The sequence below is a fragment of the Brassica rapa genome, chromosome A06 (assembly GCF_000309985.2).
Source record: "Brassica rapa cultivar Chiifu-401-42 chromosome A06, CAAS_Brap_v3.01, whole genome shotgun sequence".
Lineage (NCBI taxonomy): Eukaryota > Viridiplantae > Streptophyta > Magnoliopsida > Brassicales > Brassicaceae > Brassica > Brassica rapa.
In genome coordinates, this window is record NC_024800.2 from 6638874 (window position 1) to 6660859 (window position 21986).

Genomic DNA, 21986 nt, shown 5'->3' on the forward strand with positions numbered 1-21986 from the left:
ACTTAAATAATGGAAGACTCAAAATATATCAAAAACTCCATATTTTTAAAAATCCTCAAACTTACTTAATGTTCTGAGTGTTTTTTTCAAATATTTGAGAAACTCCATAATTCAAATGGTTTTCTTTAGTAAAGTTGAGATTCTAGGTGCTCTTGTAAAAGCATTAATTTATTAGTTGAGATTTGGTAACGAGATATTAGAAACATAATTAAGAGAGTCACAAAATATAGAACAGATTTAAGTTTTAACTGAGAAAAATGAAGTAATTAAATATAAAAATATTGAATTGAGAAATATTTGCTGATTTGGTAACGAAATAGAAAAATATTCAATTGAGACAGATTTGGTAACGAAGTAAGAAAAACATTTAATTGAGCAGATTTAGTAACAAAATATCTTTTAAAAAATCATGTGAGCCGGTTTGGTAACGAACCGATAGCATAGGTGCCCTTTTCCAAAACCGCCGTCTCGAGAGGAAGAGCAACACGTTTCATTCAATCGACAGAGAGAGAGAGAATTGGAGATTTCGCGAAGCCCTGAGAATAGAAAGAAAAAAAAAAGTGAACGAGAGAGAGTGATACAATGGTGCTGAATCTCATCTGAATACGCATCAGATCTGATCACTGAAAACGATTTCGAAATGGTCTGTGTTATCCTTTCTTTCTCCACGCCGCGAGAGATTGTGCACTGATGTTGTGTGTTTTTGTGTGTTTACAGTCAGTTAGAGGCGGAGGAAGGAAGGAGGAGAGAGGAAGGAACCCTCCGTCGCGCCATCTCTGGGTAGGGAACCTTCCCCTCGGGATATCGGAACGGGAACTCGCCGATAGGTTCTTGAGGTTTGGAGAATTGGAGAGCGTTGCGTTTCAGCCTGCAAGGAGCTACGCGTTCCTCAATTTTAAACACGACGAAGATGCTTTCGCTGCTATTGACTCGCTTCAAGGCTTCCCGCTCAATGGCAACCCGCTTAAGATCGAGTTTGCCAAGCCGGTTAGTCTTGAGATCTCTCTTCCTTACTTTGAATTTGAATTTTGAGGTTAGTGTTTAGAGAATGATTAGAGAGTATATAGATTCTTACTTAGCATTTGGAAGTTTATCGGTTAGTGTGTTTTATTAGATGTCTTAAGTGTTGGTAGAATTCCACAGGCACTAAGATTGTTATCTTAGTATGTGAAAGGTTAAGTAACCTAGCCATGAGCAAAGCAACACACATGCACTCATCTTTTTAAGCATCATACTCTGGTATATAGCTACTGAATGGTGAAAGTTCAGTAGTTAACTTAGAATCAGTTTCTGTTGAAAACCATATCCTGGCCATCTGTATTCTAGCATCAAATGTGTTTCCACATCCAAGGCATCCAGTGTAACCCTCGCAAGCATCACCTTTATCATTCACATTACAGGCACTCAGCCATAATGTTTACAAGCATTCAGGTTCTCATTGACAACTAATATGAACTTGGTAGTTGAGACCCCAAGTGAGATATGTGTTGAAGTAAATCTTAAAACAGAGAAAATATAGAAATTTCCATTAAGCTTTCTGTCTCTTGGGGCTGGTGTTTACCAAACAACTCCGGATGATTTATTGACAAAAGTCTTAACTTATTAATAGAATTATCTTGACATTAGTCCACTTAGTCTGAATTTGATTGCTTCAGTAGCTATGAAGATGAACGACATGAACATCTAGATCCTGAGTAACTTTTCCTCCCTTCCATTATTTCATTATGAACTTAATAGTTACAGACGACCAAAAGTTTCAAGCTATCAGTTGATGACATACCTTCAGATTTTCTACTTGATATGTCAGTAACCCACCATGTGTTCAAGGCCTTGTTAAAGTTCACCATGTTAAAGCTCACCATGTTAAAGCTTATCTTCACCATGTTTCATAATTTGCATATGGTTCTATTCAACTACCCAATGCCATAACAGACTCATGCGTTTGAAGTGCTTACCTAATTGTAGACATCAGATGAATTGATCAAAAGCACCAGTTGCTATATATTCACCAATTCCAGCGTTGCACCAGGCCAGTAAAATTGATCATAACTTCCATTGCCTTATAGATGATACAAGAAACTTACCTGGCCAAACATCTTAAGCTTGTTGTTTGTTTCTGATTATGCTTCTCTGGCATGATTTCATTGCCTTCGTGTTATAATTATTGAAGAGTTCCATTCTATTTTCGATGTTATGCTGAGGACTGGTATATTGTTTAAAAACTCAAACATATTGATCTCCACAGGCAGCTCTTTCCATACAAAGAGTTCTAGCTGACATCCAGATGCTCAAGAATTTCCTGAACTTGATTACAACTTGTTATCTAGTGTATATCGTAGATAGTAATGCACAGTAACTTAAGAACCTTTTTGTTCTTGATCATGCAGTGAAGTAGGGCATTGGTTAATAGTTATAACTTCGTGATACTGTTTATCGCAGGAAAAGTCCTCAACTGGACCACGCACAGAAAATACATTTCGTCATGATGAGCAGCGGTCTGGAGCAAGAGGGTCACCTTTTTTCCAAAAGGACTCCAGAATGCGTTACGAGAGCCCAGACGCATATAGCAGATCAAACAAAATGAGTGATAGAGATGCAGAACCCAGTGAGGTACTATATATAGGATTCCCAGCTTCGTTGAAAGTAGATGAAGAGCTCTTGATGAAGGTCTTCACTCCATTCGGAGATATAACGAAGGTCACGATATTCCCTGGTCGTAGTTATGCATTTGTTCAATTCCGGAACCTAATGGCAGCTTGCAAGGCAAAAGAAACTCTTCAGGGTAAATTATTTGGCAATCCTCGAGTGCATATTTCTTTCGCAAAGAGTGAGCCTTCCTCATCTAGCAGTGGAAGGGGTCCGTCTGGTCGATCATTCTCTCCGCCTTACAGATCTGTTGATCGACTGGGATCTTCAGAAGGTTACTTTCATCAGGATAGAAACTATGGGAGCATCAGCAGAACTTCCAATGTCAGAGATCCACATTACAGGGATTTGGAAGAGTCTGAAGATTACATGTTTAACAGGAAAAGAGCCTCAAGGAATGAATATGATGGAGGAGGGCCTCCTTATAGAAGGTCGAGGTCTCCACACAAGTTGCCTCAGGATATGCATGAATATCATAGGGAAATGGGTTCCACATTCCGTGATGATCCTCACAGGTTTCCTCCAAGGAGTTCAGTGTACGAAGAGCCACGGGGTTTATCCGAAGAAGACTACTACTACCAGGACACCAAGAGAGTGAAGACAAGATCCTTTCAGGCAGAGAGGCAGCTCCCAGGGCATGTGGTTTCTGGTGTAGGGCAAGAAAGACGCTCTTTTTCAAGGGCATCTGCTGATTTTTCTCCCAATAAAGCCTTTGAGCGTAACTATGAGGCTGGACAAGTAAGATACAAGCAAACAGTTGAGAATCCGTTGAATATGGCTATAAGGAACGGGGAGAAGAGTAGCTTTCGTGAACCACATGATGAGTTGGTGGGAGAATTTTCTCTGCCTGAAGGGAGACGGCATACACTTGAACAGACTCGGCCATCGCTTAAGGACTGGAACTGGGAAGGGACTATTGCAAAGGGAGGCAATCCTATCTGTCGTGCTAAATGTTTTCCTGTGGGCAAAGCGATGGATATGATGCTGTAAGTTGTTTTCTAAATCTTTTATTTTCTGCACTTCTTGTGATGAAATTTGTTGATTTGGTTCGGTTTATGGTTTTGTAAATGAAGGCCCGAGTTTCTAGATTGCACGGCAAGAACTGGTCTGGACATGCTGGCGAATCATTACTACCAGTCATCTCAAGCGTGGGTGGTTTTCTTCGTTCCTGGAAGCGATACTGATATTGTGTTCTATAACGAGTTTATGCATTATCTGGAGGAGAAGCAGCGGGCAGCTGTTTCTAAATTGGATGACACGACGACGTTGTTCCTTGTGCCTCCATCTGATTTCTCCGAAAAGGTACTTAAAGTTCCTGGGAAACTAAGCATCTCTGGGGTTATTCTACGGTCAGAATACGAAGGTTCTGGATATGGGTCTGTTCAACAGCAAAGTGAGAGGAGATACGGTGAAACATCATATCCAGAGGATAGTGGAGCTTTTCCTGATGTTGGAAACCCACGTAATCCGGGTCCACCTGTTCAACATTCACCTATGGATCCATACATTGAGAGAAGGGACGATCAGTACTCTGGAAGGGTTTGGCCACCTCGTGATGTGTCAGTTACCAACACCAGAAGCTCACAGATGCAACCACTTTTGAAAGATCTTCAAGAGCGTAGCGGGTTTGTTGCTCAGCAAAACGCAGATCCAAGTCGTTTTCGTGAAACGGAGATTCCATCAGGGTTTCAGCCTGAACAGCTTACACACTTAGCTTCCTCTATGTCCAGACAGCAATACCAAGTGGACAACACATCAAATCAGCCAGAGAGATATGCAGCAGACGCTCGATCAAGTTTCCACACTTTGCAACACGAGCAGACACCAAGCGCACCTCCAGGGTATCAAAATGTACAGCTACAAGGTAGCAGCAACGCCCAAGAAGAGGAAGAAAACGAGGCTAATCCACAGAAGCGTCTCCAAGCAACGTTGCAGCTAGCAGCAGCGCTTCTCCAGCAGATTCAACAATCGAAAAACTAGTATGAAATCTTTTACTTGAAGAAGAAAAGGCGTCTAAAAATTAAAATCATCGAGATTAGCAGATCATAGTCGGTTACTCGGTAATATATATAAGCAAATCTTTTCCAGATTCAAATGATTGTAAAAGTAGCCTCATCGTGCCTCGGTTTACCTTTTGCAAGAAGAAACGCAACACGTTTTGCAGAAATAAATCATGTTTCTCAGTTGCTGTGCCATTAGCTAACAAGCAGGTGGTTGTAATTGATCTTCTAGCTTATTGTTTAACAGTTCAAACATATCATCAGATTCAATTCTGAGACTTGTTCACAGATTTTTTTTAACACAAACAGACTCCCACGGCCACGGTTCAGCTCATTTTGTGAATAAAACGTTTATGACACATCTAATCTTTAGCATTCATTATCTACATAAACGACCCAAGCCCAATCATAAGAATTGCCAGCTGTGATTTATTATTTATACTTTATGCTAACTCGTTAGCTCGTACTTAAGTTTCCTCAACATCGTACGAAATGAAGCAACACATGTGCCATAGATTTGCCATATCAACCTTCTAGCCAATTGTTGGTTGTCAGGTCACTGAATTTTGCTGATTTATTAATAAAAATAATAATTGTAGATCTCGATATTCCGGCAAATAGTCCCACACCGTACAATACCCCAAAAATATAAAAGTCCCGCACCGTACAATTCTGATCCATGCTGTTTATAATTGAGATATAATTCTGGTTCTAACACTAATTTATTTTTATACAGCTATAGTGGTGTTATACGATTACGAGCTCTGATTCGAGTTTTACTATTCAAAACAAAAAGAATTTTATTTTCATTCTACGACATTCTAAGTTATATTTTTCATAATGGAATATAAATTCCAATAGCAACCATTTTAACGTTAAGAACTACATAAAGCCTCAAAAATACATTTATTTATTTTTATTGTTATAAGCAAACACATGTTGCTATTCTTTGTTTGTCGAGTGTCTTGGAATGGACCACCTGCATATACAATTTAAAATGATATGCTGCGGTCGCAATATTATTTTTGCCTATTTATTAAATTTTACAATTTAATACAATAAATAATACTGAACAACTGAAAAAAACAATCTGAGAAATTCTCTTGGCTTTCTGTTGACAGTAATTTATCAATATATATGGTACAAAAATACTTTTTGATGTTACTAGTGGATTATCCACTCAAATGTGTCATTACATTATTAATTCAGAACTTTCGGTGTCAAATAACCAAAGAGTTTGGTTACACAGAAGGGGAAACAAACCTATAAAATGAATTTATACTTTGACGGTATGACCGGCCTAAAAACAAAATACCTTATGTCTCCTTGTTGTTAATTAGATGCAACTTAAAATCAATAAATCATGTTATCTTTACTGGTTGTCTATGTACAACCAGACAAATTTTATCTAAAATTTAATTATGTGAATCAAATCGATAGCATTTACATTTTTTTCTTCTTTTGGTAACACATTTGCAGTCCTATAACAAAGCTAAAATGAGTTCATGATATCAATATTTGTTCTCTTACAAAAACATTAAAACTCTTAAAATAATACTACTGATTAAACGTAATAACAATGAAAAGTTTGCGCCAAAAAATAATGTACGCCGACCTTCAACTATATATATACATACTATAAAAATAGTGGTAGTATAAAATTATTTTCTTAGATCTTTCCGTATTTATTGTTTATTTCAACTGCAACTTGGACGTTTAGTTGTAGCTCTCTGTACTTTATCTGAAGGGAACCGTACGGTGCACAGATATCCATACTATTACAAAATGACGAATCTGACCCGACGCTTGTCCACAATTTGCCATTGCGTCCTCTGTCCGTCGTCAACGGTTCTCGGAATATCTTCATTCCTTTTCTTGGTGGATGCAGAATATAATCTTTCAATAACTTTTATCAGCAGATTCTGATAAATCTGCTGATAAATAAATAAAAAGAGTTACAACTTTACTCACTAGACAAGACCTTATAGTTGAATTATCTGATTCTTACTCAATGTGTGATACATGGTTGAATTCAAGATTTTAGATTCAAACTTTGCGGTCGAATCCCACCATTAGTCCATTACCTTACCATCTCGTACGTTTCTTATGACATATGTAACCCGAAACGTGCAATTTCGAAATTGAGTTAATTTGATTGTTAAACCAAACGGTACATAAAACGTATGGGGCACACGTTTCTTTTGTTTTCTCTTTTTAATTTATTGGCGGCCAGAAGAAAAAAAAACACAAGAGGCGTTTCAGTTACAGAGTGGTCGGAGATCTATGTTCAGTTTCTGCAGATTCAGTCTCGAGTTGGTTTGGTCTAAACAAAAGTTATGTTTTTCGATCACAACTAAAGACAGATAAAAACTTGAATTATATTTACAAAACCGTGGAAATGAGGATGTAATTGTTTTTTTTTTAAAGCTGAGAAAACACCATCAGCAGTTTGGATGCTTTCAGAGCTACTCTGTAGTTCCAGGTATCACCTCATCTCCGGAGAGCAACGACTCCACGAGTTCTTGAACCTCGCCTGAGTCGTTGAATCCTAACCGGAGCGTTTCCACCACGCGCTCAAACACGATGACGTGGCAGGGGATGTGGAGGACTCCCTTCTGAGCGTAACCGTACTCCTGAGCGGATCTGTTGAGAAGTCCGACGAAGACCGGATGGTTCAGGAGCTCCGCGCTCACGATAAACCTCTCCATCTCTTCGCCGACGTAGACGGGTACGTGGCCTGCGGGGACGGTGTTGACTCGTCTCGCCTGACAAATCGACCACGGCGGCTGCGCGTGGAGACGGTGATGGCCGCGGCGGGTGCGGAAGGAGAAGGTGGATCTGCGGAGGGAGAACTCGGTGGATGAGTCGGCGACGCGAGAGAGGCGGCGGATCAGATGCTTCATTTTTCTTGTTTCTCCGGGGGGTTTTTGAAGAGAGATAAAATTCGAAGCTAGAGAGAGAGTGAGTGAGAAGAGAGGGATTATATAGAGACAGAACACATGGAAAGACTATGAAGAGCGCATAAGGGAGAGAGAGTACATAGGCGGTACTTGCTAGGTACATCCAAGTAAATTTAACTTTCAGAAAAATAAATTTAAAATACTGAATTCTTTATTGACAAGTTAATTAAATCTATAAAATGTATTCAGAATTTATAGTTTTATAAATTATAAATATCCAGAAACTTTTTTTAGCTATAGTTGAAATGGATAAAAGTGCACACAGTGTCGTCCCAAATATTTTGGTGGCCTGAAGCATTTTTTTCAAATGTAACCCTAATAAATTTTTATTTGTTAAAAACACATTTTCTAGTTCCCATTCAGTCTCTTTTGTGACATATAGTAAATCGTAAATATTTTTATCAACTTCAACTTTAAAAAACAAATTCTGCAGAAGCAACCTAAACTGGAATTGCTAACATATATTTTTTTTGAAAAAGAATTGCTAACATATTTGATAAACAATCCATGAGTTATACTAAAATCTTCCATTACTTTCATAGAGTTCAATATTTCAGCAACTCTTTTAACTTCTGCTTGTAGTGCCATTTTTAGAAGTTCGATCTCCGAACATAAATAATTTCATAAATACCACCCCCCAACAACCATTGTTATTCTAAAATTCAATTCAAAAGCACTTTATAACTAATTATTAATCAACTTGTTAACAAGATTTAAGATTTTTCCATACTAAGTAAAGAAATAAAGAAGAAGATTAAATTTTTTTAAAAAATATGAAGGAAGAAATAAAGAAGAAGATTTGTTAACAAGTATCCGTGGTTTTATATCAAGCTAAATAAAATGAAAAGTACTGTACATAAAATAGAAGATGTGGCCTAATTTTTTTTAAAAAAAATTGTGGCCTAAAAAAAATTGTGGCCTAAAGCTAATGCTTTAGCTGCCTTATAAGAGGCACGAGCCTGAGTGCACATGCTATTAAAAAAAAATCAAAATACGCTGAATAGTTAAGTTGAATATACACCATTTCTCTAACTTTTAAGCTCAATACACCATTTCTCTAACTTTTAAGCTCAGGGCTAGTATTCATGTGGGCTTTATAATTAATAATTAATTTTTAAATAATTATATTTTAATTTACAGAGTACTATTTCTTAGTTTTGTTATTAAGTTTGGACTACTTTGTAATGATCCAAAAGGTTAATTATATCTTGATAACCACTACGTTAAAACCAGCTAGTATAGATTAGAGAGATAGATAAGTCATAAATGTGAAGTAATACTATAAACTTAAAAATCAACATAGTAAGTAGTAACCTTTTTTTTTTTTTTTTTTTTTGGTCAAACATAGTAAGTAGTAACCATTTTTTACTTATGTCATGGAAACTCCTAATTCACGTAATCGTTTTGCTATTTTGTTGCTAGGGGTGTATGATATAAACTGCCAGTTTATTTAAGATGTGTATTATATATATGAACTGTCTCTGATGGTAAACCTCTCTTATGAACATTCTAATTTATTATTCTTTCTGTTTCATTTTAGTTGTCGTTTTATATTTATGCACACATATTAAAAAAACATATGATTTTGTATATTTTTAAAACAAAAACATAATTATATATACACCTAACCATATTCAAACCAATAGAAAAATAAAATGAAAAAATTTATTAATAAATTTTGTATTAAAATTTTAAAACGATATTTATTTTGAAACGAAATTTTTTTCCTACAACGATAATTAAATTGAAACGGAAGGAGTACGTCATTTTGTATATTAATACTACTATATAAATTATTAAATTGAGCTAGTGGATTTTAGAGCAAACAGGCGAAGTAGTCCGTGATTTTAAACATCAAATTCGAGTATGATTTAACAAGTTGTTCTTACATCATCATGGTCAAAGGTGAAAGAAACAGGAAATGTTTTTAACTCCTTGGGTTATGGGGTTGGTGGTTTAGCCTTCAATAAATATACAAAATAAATTAATATGGAGTTTCGTTTATTTTTAAGCAAATTGGTCAATAAATTAAAGATGGTTGGATGAAATCTCCGCGGATGGTTTAAGTTCAACGTTCTTTAAGACTACAAGAGTGACCAATAAAGTCAAAGAGAATAGATCGAGAAAATTTGGATCTTCGTTTTTGCTGTTTATTTGTATTATTATGATATTTTGTATATATTTTTATTAAACATATATTTTTGGCCGACAAAGTTGGACATTTCCTCAAGATTTTCATACATATATTGTTCGTTTAGATATTTACTTCACTAATTCTTGTCTGCCAAACGTTATTCGCATGTATCAAACATGCAAGTTCCTACAAAAACATACTAGTTCTTAAGAAAAAGAAACTCAAATAGTTACATTTATATAAATGACCATCGAGGCATAAACAAAACATCGGCCAACTTTAGAGTCGCTAGACAAGTTGTTCACGACACTCTTGTCCCTTGTGCGTTCTGGATATTACTAATTTTGTTTTTTTAATTAATTGTTTCATTAACTAAACGGCATGTTTACAGAAGAAAAAAAACTAAACATGCAAAAACGACATCTTTAATGATTCTATCAACAGTATATTTTTCATTACGACTTTTCAACTATTTTTATATTTTCTATTTACATACACACATAATAATCGTCTTTTTAAGAAAGTGGATGGGTTCAATCGAAAGAGGGAAAATAGAAAAGACAAAATTAAAAATCAAAATCAAGTAAAGAGTTGTATTTATTTATAAATGACGTGCAATTAAAGGTATTAAAGAGTGGCAGGTGGGTTAGGTTGTAGGTTGTACGGTCACTCATTCAAACAGAGTGTGACCCACCAACTCTCTGCCTGTCCTTCTTTCTCTTACCTCGGTACGGATCAATCTCGTATTATACAAACAAATTATCTCCAAGGGATAAATATGTTATATCCGACTTACTAAATAAAAGATCTTCATCACAAACACGTGGGCCTACTGTTTCGGCCCGAAATAATTTAATTTGTTCGGCTCTTTAAAAAGTATAAGGGCCCAATATTTTATAAACCGGACTGCATTTTCTGTATTTATTTATTTTGCATTAGCTAGTTACATAATTGACTCCAAATACTTTACACAAGATTAAGTGATTAGCTAACGATAACATATAATTGACGTTAAAAATAAAATTCAAAATATCATTTAGTTTCTGATTAGATTGTTTTATATTGTAATATGGAAAACAAATTGAACATATCTATTAAATATGTCCATATAGGATCGAGCTTGCTAAGACCTTTATCTGCAGGTATTGAATGGTTTGCAACTTGCATTATATGATTGTTATTTGACTGCCGTGGACTAATATGGATATATAGTCACACTATTGAACCGAATTAAATATTTTGTTGTCGTCCTAAAGGCTAAACTAACACAATTATAAGCTGGATTAACGCAAGACGGCATAACTACTATGCAATAAACCTCCAGTCGAACTGGAGATAAAATACAAAGCAAAGCATAATCATCGTTATTATATAAGTACATAAACATTAAACAACTAACTACAACACAATTTGTCAGCAATATCTTGGATTACATATCCTAAGAAAGCACCAGAGAAAGTTACATTCAGATCTCTCTGAGCTTGTTGTGTATCAACGATCGCCAAAAACGAAGCCGTTCTGGATTCGCCAACGTGATTAACCATTGAGATATTATGGAAAATAGAAGAGAATCTGAGAAAGACAAAAACAATTAAAGCAAGAAGATAACATAACCGCGAAGCGTTGAAGAACAAGTGATAAGCTGCAACTTGAAGACAATACATTTAGTTGGGTGACTTGGGTCTATATAACAAAAGAAAACTCAGAAGCTGGTGTTTTTCTTTGCATCGAGAGGTGTTTATATATACTACACACTGTCCGACTACACATGTGTATGTAATTTCATGTACGTGTATCTATTGTATACGCTCGAGACACCACTCTGGCCGGACGAGCAATAAATGCTGTTAGGCGAACCGGTTTATACCGGGTAAAATGCTTGTTTTAGTCCGGTTTAATAATTTTTTTATGCCAATAAACGATCATGCATAACCGGTGAACGGCATGAAAAAAAACAATACTCCTAACTGATGTGTTTAATCTATACTATTATTTGCGAAGTAAGTTTTTGGAATCGAGCTCTCATGTTAAAAGTTAGAGTGGTTAATATCCTTTATATCCTTAATGAATAAAATGTATAAATAAATTAAAAAATAAAACGAAATTTTAATTTATTCGATTAGATAATTGATTCAAATTAATAATATTAAAAATTATCCAAAATCAGAAAATATAATTTTAAAAAAGAGATAATTTTTATATATATTGTATTGTTATCTCAAAAAGTCTTTTAGTGAAAATTTAAAAACATAAATTATATAACTAAATATTAATCAAATAATATATATATTGTATTGTTATCTGAAAAAGTCTTTAGTAAAAAGTTAAAAAAACATAAATTATATAATTAAATATTAATCAAATAATTTTTTTAATTATATAATTAAAAATATAATATTTTGTTATTTTAAATTTATTTTAGTATAATGAATATAGTTTACAAAGAACTTTTCAAAATTTATAAAAATATTTAGGCCCGTTTCGCGGACAAAACACCTAGTCATATAAAACTTAAAAAGTTAAAAAACCCAACAAGTCTTAAACTGTTTTTGTTTTAGAAAAACAAGTCGGCCATATTAATCGATACTTGTCACTCATCGGTTTGGTATAGTCCGGTTTGGTATAGTCCGGTTTCTTGATATACCAGATGATACAAACGAAGTATCTTTTAGGCTTCATGAATTATGCACCCCACGACACGATATATAAAAACCTGACATATAGGTTCTGATTAAATTGTAAAACCGTATAAAATAGTTATTGCGAACCAGAAAAACCAGTTATGTGTTTGTGCATTTAAAGAAATAGGACATACGTAGATACGAAATTTATATGTATTTATACACGTGTCTGGCGATTCAGCTCAACTGCATAGATGTGACATCTCAACTTGTAACCAGAAAAATGCTAAAACTTTAACTATTGCCAATATGTTTTTATAAATAATTCAATAGGCCACTATGGAATATTTTAATAACACCTAATAATAAATGCCAATTCACGTCGCAATTTGTCAATTTGTGATTTTGAAATGTAGGACCAAAATCGCACTAGCACAAAACAAAACAATAACTTTCCGAAAGTATAACCAAAAAGTGGGTTTTCTCTGGTTTGGAGGGAAAAAGTAATCAAAATCGTTTTCTTTAAAATTCGAACCAAGAAAAAATTCAAAACATAGACAACAAAGATAAATAGCCAATTAAAAACGAACACGTGTAAAGGCTTTCGCTTCTGCAAACAACAAGCATTCGGACAAGAAGGCAAACAAACCCTAATCGTCTCGGGTTTGGCGTTTCAATTTCAAACACACTAGAAAGAGGCAACAAAAGAAAAAAAAGAAAAAAGAAACGTTATCCCTTGCGACGAGATACGAAACGTTAGTGAAAGAGAGGCAATGGGAGACGACAGGCTGGATCTGGAGCTCTCCGATGAGGTTCTGTCGGTGATTCCGATGGATCCTTTTGAGCAGCTGGATCTCGCGAGGAAGATCACTTCAATGGCGATAGCTTCGAGGGTCTCGAATCTGGACTCTGAGGTGGTTGAATTGAGACAGAAGCTTCAGGGTAAAGAAACCGTTGTCCGTGAGCTCGAGGAGAAGGCGTCTCGCCTCGAGAGAGACCGTCGCGAGGTTGATTCGAGGTTGAAGACCGTCCTCGAGGAGAATGTGAGATAACTAAAAAAAAACTCCATCTCGTTATCCCCTTTGTGTTGCTTTTACCTTATGGTTCCGTTACTTTTTTATTTAATTGGTGCATTGGTTGATGTTCAATAGAGCTATATATAATCGTTACATGTGCCATGTTTATTTTCCCCTGCTATATAAGAACTGTAACCACGGAGTATAAGTTATTGATTGTGTATCTGTTATTCTTGTAAAAGATGATCCTGACAAAGGAGAAAGATTCACTGGCAATGACTGTAACAAAACTCACTCGTGATTTGGCTAAGGTGAGAATTTTACTGATGCTTTATGGTTTGTTCTATACTGGTGGGAGACACAACAGCTAATGTTTCTATTTTATTTTATTTTATTTTAGCTGGAGACATTCAAGCGGCAGTTAATCAAATCTTTGAGCGACGAGAGTGCTCCTCCTGTAAGATATTCAAGCTTTATCTTATTCACACATTATTTTATTGTTCTATGTGTATCTTGCGTGCTTCTGGTCTCTGGTCCAAGAGAATGTAATCTTGCGTCTTCTCCATTTTGTTATTACAGCAAACAGAGCCTGTTGATATAAAGGCATGCGACCAGTCAAGTATTGGATCAACTGGTTCATATACAGGCAAAGGTACAGAGCATTAGTTTTCGTTTTCCCAATTAAAAATTTGCCTTGTTTTGATTCTGAACACGTCTCATCCAAGCAGATGAAAGGACCAGCGTACACTCAACACACCGTTCTTACAGTGGATCTTCCGACATGAACAATCCAATTGTCGAAGGTAATACCGAGTCAACCTCCTATGTTATGGTTTTATATCTATGCTGCTCTTAAGAATCACATATGACTTTCTACTTTTTTTTGCAGCTTCAAAATATGCCGGAAACAAATTCTCAATGACACCATACATCTCTCCACGCCTTACCCCATCCGCAACGCCGAAGATCATCTCCACAAGCGTGTCCCCTCGAGGCTACTCTGCAGCAGGTTCTCCCAAAAGAACATCCGGTGCAGTTTCTCCTACAAAGACAACAATATGGTACCCTTCAAGTCAGCAATCATCAGCTGCAAATTCTCCACCTCGCAACCGTACACTCCCAGGTTCATACAAGATCACTAACTTGTATACATTGATAACATGGTTCTTATAGATAAAATGTTTTTAAAACTCTTGTCCAGCTCGTACACCTCGTATGGACGGTAAGGAATTCTTCAGACAAGCCAGGTGAGACCTTCACCTCTTCTTGTCTTAGTATCATTAGTCACAGTTTAGTTTTGTTGATTTTATTTGTTTTATATCACTATTAGGAGCCGATTATCATATGAGCAGTTCAGTGCCTTCTTAGCTAACATCAAGGAACTCAACGCTCAGAAGCAAACCCGAGAGGTAAGAAACCGTTGCCTGTGCGCCATTTTTTTCTTTTTTCGGTATGTTCGGATTAAGGATTTTAAATGAGTGATGCTTTTGACAGGAAACTTTGAGGAAAGCAGATGAGATATTTGGGGAAGAGAACAAAGATCTCTACCTGTCTTTCCAAGGTCTTCTCAACAGAAACATGCGTTAAACTTTACGAGTCTTGAATCTCCACCAAATGATGATCACAACCATTGTAGTATGTGTAATTCTCGACCATATCTAGTGACATGGAAAGTGTTTTTTCTTTTCAGAACAAACAATGAAAGATCTCGCTTTCGAAAGTGTTTAGTGTTGCTCTCCCGTGATATCTCCCTTTGATCCTAAATGCATATTTAATGGAAATAGGCGTTGTCTTACGTTTTTATTTAAATAAAAGATTAGATATGGTATATACTAACATACTTGTAGAGTAACGTATATATATAAATTGCATCAGTAAGTAGCATATTATTCTTTCAAGAGTTAGAAATCATACCATGAATATGCAACACTATTTCATATTTATGTATTATGAATATGGGACATTATTTATTTTATTCAAAAGAGACATAGTACAGTGATAAAAAAAATATTTAAAGAGACATACTACATCGTTATGCCTCTATCTTTTCTTTTTCTTTTTTACTTTCCCAACATTAACTAAGGAAAATAAAATCCCCAAAAAGAAGGCAGACAAACAAAGTTTATAATCTTAATTCTTTAGTTGCTACTTTGATTTACTTTAGTTATACACTTACCACGTTCATATGACACAGGCTATATAGCATATAATCTTATCATTTCTTAAAAAACTATTGCAAGGATAAGATCAGGCTAAAGCTAGCACGACCAAAGGGACTCTCCGGCACCATTCTCGTACGCAAAAGCCATGTCGACGTCATTAGATAAGTCTTTGTTCGCCGGAAAACTAATGCCACTCGCCATGTAGGGTGGCGGTTTAGTATCAATACGGTGGAGCGTTTTCATATGAACCAGTTCGGCCTGAGCAAAAGCGAGCTGAGTTTGGAGAGTCTCGAGTTGTCTCTGTAATGATGATATTATTCCTACACATCCGTACACAGGATCCTGAACCCTCGCGTTAGCCTCGTACACAATCGAATTCACGGCGTCGCTCCGGTGGTTTTCCGACAGCACCTACGATATAACGTTATAATTGATTTACTTTATTCCTTAATGACTTGTATATATATATAGTTTATATGAACTATCTAGCATGTTTAATAAATGACTAAATTATGTTTGGTCTTCTTGAGTCTAATGTTGCACTTATGGTAAGTTTTTGTCAAACTCGTGCAATGATGGATGCAGAGATACTGTGAAACCATGTAATTTTAGGGTTTAATGGTCTTGCTCAGATAAATATTTGATTGTGTTCTTAGAAACTTTCAATGATGACTCTCAAATGATATTGCACTACTTGTGATGCCTTTACGTAATAACTATATGTTTGAAACACATGATGAAGTTTGTTTGTTTGTAATGATTTTGCAAAGACAAAAATATATTAACAGTAGAAAACAGTAAACAGTCGCTTTTATATACATAAATTATTCACCGCGTGATAAATTAGTCATAAGATAACAAATAAGAAGAAAATAATGCATGATTTTGCCTTTTAACGTGACATGCAATATAGACTTTTGTTAGAACTAGAAAGTGACTTCCTACGCTATTCTTACACGCGGTTTCAATACTTTCCAAAGATATAAAATACTTATAAAAAGCAAATATGAGTATGACATTGACAAGATCAAAAAACATATATACAAATTAATAAAATCACAACTAATCGAGAATTTAAAACAAATTAAAGGGTTTTATACGCATGAATGATCATCCAAACTAATCTAAAATGTAAATTATTTCATGACTACTATATAAATAGTTTCTTTTCTCTGCCGCTTATACGCATAACGTTTAAACTTCCACTTAAACTCACATAATGGTAAAATTGCAGCAGGAAGGAATCAAAGTTACAAGCCCTAGTCAGTTTTTTTGGTCAAACAGTCAGATTATATATACATGTTTACACAATAATGCCTTTTCTCAGTTCAAATATACATGTTTCATAGTTTTTACCAAAAAAAAAGTATATTTCATAGCTAGTTATATATATCCGGTCAAATATAACAGCAAAAAAGACAAAATAGAGAAGTGAATTTCACCTGCAACATCTTATTGACATTACTAGCACCGAAAATCTTATGGACAATGGCAAACTTGTAAGGCTCTTTAGCCGGGAAATATGGAGCAAAGACGCAGTCTTCCACACATTTTCGCCGGAGAAGCTTACACGCGGCACAAGGCGACACTGCTCCGTGACTGTGACCCTTTCGTCTCATTTAGAAGAAACAGTTTTTGAGACTTGACAGCAAATGATCAAGAGGAGAAGAAGGAGTTAGAGAATAATCAGTGAGTCTGTTTATATAGAGAAGAAGAGAAAGTGAGACATGAAATCTTCTTGTGGGTCCAACCCTAAAGCAATAAGCCATTAGATTTGCTTTGTTTGGACAAAAAATCCCATCTCTATGCCTTAAGATTTCCATGGCCCACCTGGAAAATTTCTCATAAGTTTTTTTTTATATCTATGTTTACGTTGAAATGTTTTCTTTTTGTTTTATTTGTATATCGAATTGAATACTATACACATAATTGTTTTGACTCTTCTCTATAGTTTCTTGCAAGTTGAAGCAACATTGCTTCTCTATTTACTTCTTGTTTTTGTCGTGTATGGGATTGTCACTTCTTGGTGAATCAAGATATAGTTTTCTTTATAATCATATGATATCGTTTTGATACGATTTTCTGATGCTGTATATCTGCTGATGTTAGTAGCGAGTTACTCAAGTAAATACAATTTGTCTTTACAATAATATTAAAATTTGATTGCTTAACAGTTAACACATCGATTAATCAACAAGAAACACGGCATTTGAACATATAATAACAATATTTTACAGTTTTATAAACTTCAAACAGTAGTTTGATCTCTTACATTATATACTCCCTTCTTAATTTTTCCAAAAGTAGTATTTGATATACAAATTAAATGTAGTTAAACCAATTGTAAATAAGTATATATTATTTGATTGGTCATGCTAAACCCAATAAAAATAAAAGTTATTTAAAATTATGAAAACTAATTATATTTTGAAACAAACAATTTTTATTTAAACGAGTTACAATAAAAAATTGCAAAAACAGAGGAAATATATCATATACGTATCAACAATAATAAGATCATAAAAGGATGGATAGTTAATCAATCATAATAACTACTAAAAGAAAGAGATCGTTTGGTGACAAAATTGAATTATACACTCACACTCATGCAGTTAATAGTTGGTGTTCTTGGTCGGTTGTTATAACTCATACCATTAGAAAATAAAATACTTGAAAACGATTATAACTTTTGAGAAAAAAATCAAATAATTGGTAACAGATTTTCTTTTCCTTTATGGTGTAAGCGATTATAACACTACAAGAAAACGTATTTATAACGACTGTTTTCGTGATTATTTTGTTTTCGTGATTATTTCGTCCTAAAATAGAGTTTACGACGAATTAGTTATGAAATTCATTTCCTCGTTAAACGTCGTCGTAACGTATATTTCCTCGCTAATTCGTCGTAAACTTCCGAGGAGAGGTTTCATCGTAAAGTGGGGTCAATAATTTCATCGTAAAAGTCACGTACATTATTTTTTCCTAAAAGCCACATGAACATTTTCCTCGTAAAGGCCACATGAACAGTTTCGTCGTAAAGTACACGTAAATCAATTCCTCGTAAAGTACACGTAAATTATTTCCTCGTAAAATACACGTAAACATTTTCCTCGTAAAGTACACATAAATAATTTCCTCGTAAAGTAGACGCTCAATTTCGTCTAAATTTACGACGAATCTGCGTGTCTTTCATGGTAAATTCCTCGGTAACAATTTCCAGTTTCCTCGTTAATTAGACGTAAATTAGCTACGAATTTGCTTCGATTCTTTATTTTTTACAAAAAATAATATAATCAAAAATTTATTTCCAATTTTTAAAAAATGTATATAATAAATCAATACGAAAATATTTTGTAAATATTTACGTTTCAAATTTATAATACAAAATAAAAAGAAGAAAAAAAACTAAGGGTTGTTATTGTTCATCTCGGTGAAGAACTCATGACTCCTCCTCCGCACTTCTTCTTCATCTTCCTGTGTGTGGGATGGCTCTGGAACGGGATTTTGTGTCTGCATCTCCGCCAACATGGTCTCCAAATGAGGATTTTCAGCCGCTAAAATGTTTAGAAAGCCTTCGATTGAACTCATACGAGCTGTGAACGCCGACCGCATCAAGTTCAACACGGAAAGCAGCTGGGTGACTTCATCAGCCCGTCTCAGACCATTAGACGATGTCGCTCTTGGAACATCATTGACGGAACCAATCCCCAGCGTACGTCCATTTTTCTTATGGACAACCTTAAAAAAAAATTTACGTTAGTGATAAAAAAATAGATTAAATGAATAATAATAACAAAAGATTTAAAATTTTTTACCTCTTCGTAAATCTGATCCACTTCAAGTGTGGATAATGTGACCGCCTGACCGGTATTCCATCGAGAGACTGTTGGGTCAGCTGGGTTTGGCGGTCTTCAATCCGAGCAACCACCTCGTTGTAGATTTGCTCGGACTTAGGATCAATAAATTGCCTAGATTTGTTCTTCTGCGTCCTCTCGTAAAGATCCTTAAGAGACGGGAGGTGTCCTGTTTCTTTGGCCTAAAAAACATTTAAGAAGTTAGAATATATTAAAAAAATTAATTAATTAATTAAAATATTTACCATATCCATACGGACGCCGGCGTGGAGTTTTTGACCTGTAATGTGAAGCATCGGACCGTTGACCTGTCAGGCGGGAGGCAGATCAACTGTTGGAGACTTTAATGAACGATTGCAGGTTCCAATAACGGATGAAGCCATCCTACACAGCTGTGGTGAGCTCAGCGGGTTTTCCCTGCTCATAACCCTTCATGATCTAATCATCCTTCCAGTTGGATAACGTGTCCAACAATCGAGCTTTCGCAGATTCCCCCTGGCATCCCTCTATAGTAACAGTGCTTGGCAGATTCCCCCTGCTCGTTCATAATCTCAGGTTGAGGTCCACACCATACTAACAACCATTTACCTAAATGAAAAAGAATATTATGTTTGGGAGATTGGAGGAAAATTGGTCAATAGGTACTTTACAGGGCAAGTTTATGATCACCTGTTGCAGCACATGCCTACAGTCCCTTGGCACCAGACAGTTTGGAACAAGGGAGGTATTCCTCGACAAAGCTTCCTCTCTTGGCTGCTTGTGCTCAACCGGTATCCAACAAGAGACAAAATGATAGGTTGGGGCCTTGCCACTTCACCACTCTGTCTGCTCTGTAACGTGCAAGCTAAGAGCCGAGATCACCTCTTCTTCGACTGTTTCTATACTTGGGAAATCTTGAGTTCCCTTGCTCGTCGGTGTGCCTGCAATCTGAGAGAAATTGGAACAAAGTGCTTGATCAACTACAACGTCAGAATCGCCGGTCTGCCCTTGGAATCCTCTCCCTCCTCTGTTGGCAATCATGTCTCTACTGGTCTTGGTCGGAACGTAACTCTAGGCTCCATCGGAATACATTCAGTTCTGCTCCATCTCTAATCAGGCAAATTGACAGGCAAGTGAAGGACATGATACTATCCTATCGCAATGCTAATCCCTCGTCGGCTTCGATCATGATGCAGCGGTGGTTAACCTGATCGCTTTTGCTTAATTGAAGAGAGAAATTATTCCCCTCCCCGTTACTTTCTATGTTCCAATTTGGGCCCATTCGGGCTAAGTTATGATTTTTGATTTGGTGGTATTTTGGGTTGTATGATTTAGTATTGGGCTGCTTTAACAAACAGAAGTCTTAGGCTTGTATCATTTTATTTCTTTTCACTTTTAATATGAAAAACCAGTTAAAAAAAAGACGTAATTTTACGAGGATATTTTTTTTCTCGTTAATTCTCGTCGTTAAAATTGTGTTTTCTTGTAGTGTAATATTGTACAGCCAAATAAAGATTTTACTTAAATATTTCGTAATAGAGATGTTCATTTTCATTAAAGTTTCAGTTTGAAGATTTCGTTTTAGTGTTGTTGTTGTTGGCCACAATATTTATCTTATTATAACTCAAGTACAAATTAGGTTTTTTTGAAATATGTATTTTTAAAAATTGTTTGGAAACATAGATTGTAGTTTAAGAAAAAAAGGTTGTTTGGAAACATGGATTGCAGTTTTAAAAAAGATATTTGTTTGGAAACATAGATTGTAGTTTTAAAAAATAGGTTTGTTTGGAAACATGGATAGCAGTATATTAAGAGAAAAAAAAGTAATGGCTTATATTTTTTAAAAAAATTTGAAGTCCATTATATTATGAGAAACTATCATCTATATGGTATCTAATCGGGTTCGGTTCAGGTGTGTTGGAGTTTCGGGTTTCCGGGATCAAAGATTTCAGCCTCATTCTAATATTTCTAAATTTCTGTTCGGGTTCGCTGCAGATTTTTGCGGGTTCGGTTCGAGTTCGAATAACACATTTAAATTACTTTTCAAATTTTAAACTTTATTATATATTTATATACTTTAAATTTCTAAAAAACTATAAAAATATATATTAAATATAAATTTGAATAACATATGTCAGAATACCTAAACTTAACATATAAATTATTTTAGTTCAAATATTTGGATAGAGAATCAATAATTATTATAAGTATTTTTGGCGTTTTAAGTAAATTTTTACTATTTTATATATTTAATATTGATTATTTGTATATATTTTCAATTATTAAACCAGCTTAAAAGTATAAAATATATTCTAGATGTTTTTATATATATTAAATTTTAAAATAATTAATATATATATATATATATTTCGGATACATTCGGGTATCCAGAATATTTCGGTTCGGATCGGATTCGGTTTCGATTCTCCAAAAACAATTTTTTTTGAATAATTTAGATATTTAATCAATTTCGGTTTGGGTTTGGTACTACTTTTTCGAATCGAGATCGGTTAGGTTCTTCAGATTCAGGTATTTTGCATAGCACTTATATTATTGACATAAAAAACAAATAGAAACAAACTTTTGAAATATATATCTGCGCGGATGCGCGGAT

The 21986-nt window shown here is 35.0% G+C and overlaps 5 protein-coding genes across 5 annotated transcripts; 2 read left to right on the top strand and 3 right to left on the bottom strand.

Moving 5' to 3' along the window:
• The first annotated feature begins 386 nt into the window (after window positions 1-386).
• LOC103872442 lies at window positions 387-4943 on the top strand. Its single transcript, XM_009150836.3, has 4 exons — window positions 387-643; window positions 718-987; window positions 2440-3632; window positions 3720-4943. The coding sequence occupies exons 1-4, from the start codon at window positions 641-643 to the stop codon at window positions 4624-4626; spliced, it is 2373 nt and encodes a 790-aa protein (XP_009149084.1). The 5' UTR covers window positions 387-640; the 3' UTR covers window positions 4627-4943.
• Window positions 4944-6959: 2016 nt separating this feature from the next.
• LOC103872443 (auxin-responsive protein SAUR41) lies at window positions 6960-10783 on the bottom strand. Its single transcript, XM_033272889.1, has one exon. It carries the CDS (start codon window positions 7547-7549, stop codon window positions 7112-7114), a length of 438 nt encoding a protein of 145 aa, XP_033128780.1. The 5' UTR covers window positions 7550-10783; the 3' UTR covers window positions 6960-7111.
• A 298-nt stretch (window positions 10784-11081) lies between these two features.
• On the bottom strand, window positions 11082-11731 carry LOC108872293. Its single transcript, XM_018659756.2, has one exon. It carries the CDS (start codon window positions 11402-11404, stop codon window positions 11135-11137), a length of 270 nt encoding a protein of 89 aa, XP_018515272.1. The 5' UTR covers window positions 11405-11731; the 3' UTR covers window positions 11082-11134.
• Window positions 11732-12884: 1153 nt separating this feature from the next.
• Window positions 12885-15172, top strand: LOC103872444 (uncharacterized protein At4g15545). Its single transcript, XM_009150838.3, has 9 exons — window positions 12885-13404; window positions 13620-13688; window positions 13778-13834; window positions 13957-14029; window positions 14106-14180; window positions 14267-14500; window positions 14579-14624; window positions 14708-14786; window positions 14872-15172. The coding sequence occupies exons 1-9, from the start codon at window positions 13135-13137 to the stop codon at window positions 14962-14964; spliced, it is 996 nt and encodes a 331-aa protein (XP_009149086.1). The 5' UTR covers window positions 12885-13134; the 3' UTR covers window positions 14965-15172.
• A 159-nt stretch (window positions 15173-15331) lies between these two features.
• Window positions 15332-21519, bottom strand: LOC103872445 (LOB domain-containing protein 3). Its single transcript, XM_009150839.3, has 2 exons — window positions 16982-21519; window positions 15332-15950 (listed from the first exon to the last, which is right to left on the bottom strand). Exons 1-2 carry the CDS (start codon window positions 17156-17158, stop codon window positions 15636-15638), a joined length of 492 nt encoding a protein of 163 aa, XP_009149087.1. The 5' UTR covers window positions 17159-21519; the 3' UTR covers window positions 15332-15635.
• Window positions 21520-21986: the final 467 nt, after the last annotated feature.

Coding starts and splice junctions, on each gene's coding strand:
- LOC103872442 (XM_009150836.3), top strand. Junction 988..2,439: donor AGATCGAGTTTGCCAAGCCG/GTTAGTCTTGAG, acceptor TGTTTATCGCAG/GAAAAGTCCTCAACTGGACC. Junction 3,633..3,719: donor AAAGCGATGGATATGATGCT/GTAAGTTGTTTT, acceptor TTGTAAATGAAG/GCCCGAGTTTCTAGATTGCA.
- LOC103872443 (XM_033272889.1), bottom strand. CDS start 7,549: ATGAAGCATCTGATCCGCCGCCTCTCTCGCGTCGCCGACTCATCCACC.
- LOC108872293 (XM_018659756.2), bottom strand. CDS start 11,404: ATGTATTGTCTTCAAGTTGCAGCTTATCACTTGTTCTTCAACGCTTCG.
- LOC103872444 (XM_009150838.3), top strand. CDS start 13,135: ATGGGAGACGACAGGCTGGATCTGGAGCTCTCCGATGAGGTTCTGTCG. Junction 14,030..14,105: donor TGGTTCATATACAGGCAAAG/GTACAGAGCATT, acceptor TCATCCAAGCAG/ATGAAAGGACCAGCGTACAC. Junction 14,625..14,707: donor GAATTCTTCAGACAAGCCAG/GTGAGACCTTCA, acceptor TATCACTATTAG/GAGCCGATTATCATATGAGC.
- LOC103872445 (XM_009150839.3), bottom strand. CDS start 17,158: ATGAGACGAAAGGGTCACAGTCACGGAGCAGTGTCGCCTTGTGCCGCG. Junction 15,951..16,981: donor ATGTCAATAAGATGTTGCAG/GTGAAATTCACT, acceptor GTTATATCGTAG/GTGCTGTCGGAAAACCACCG.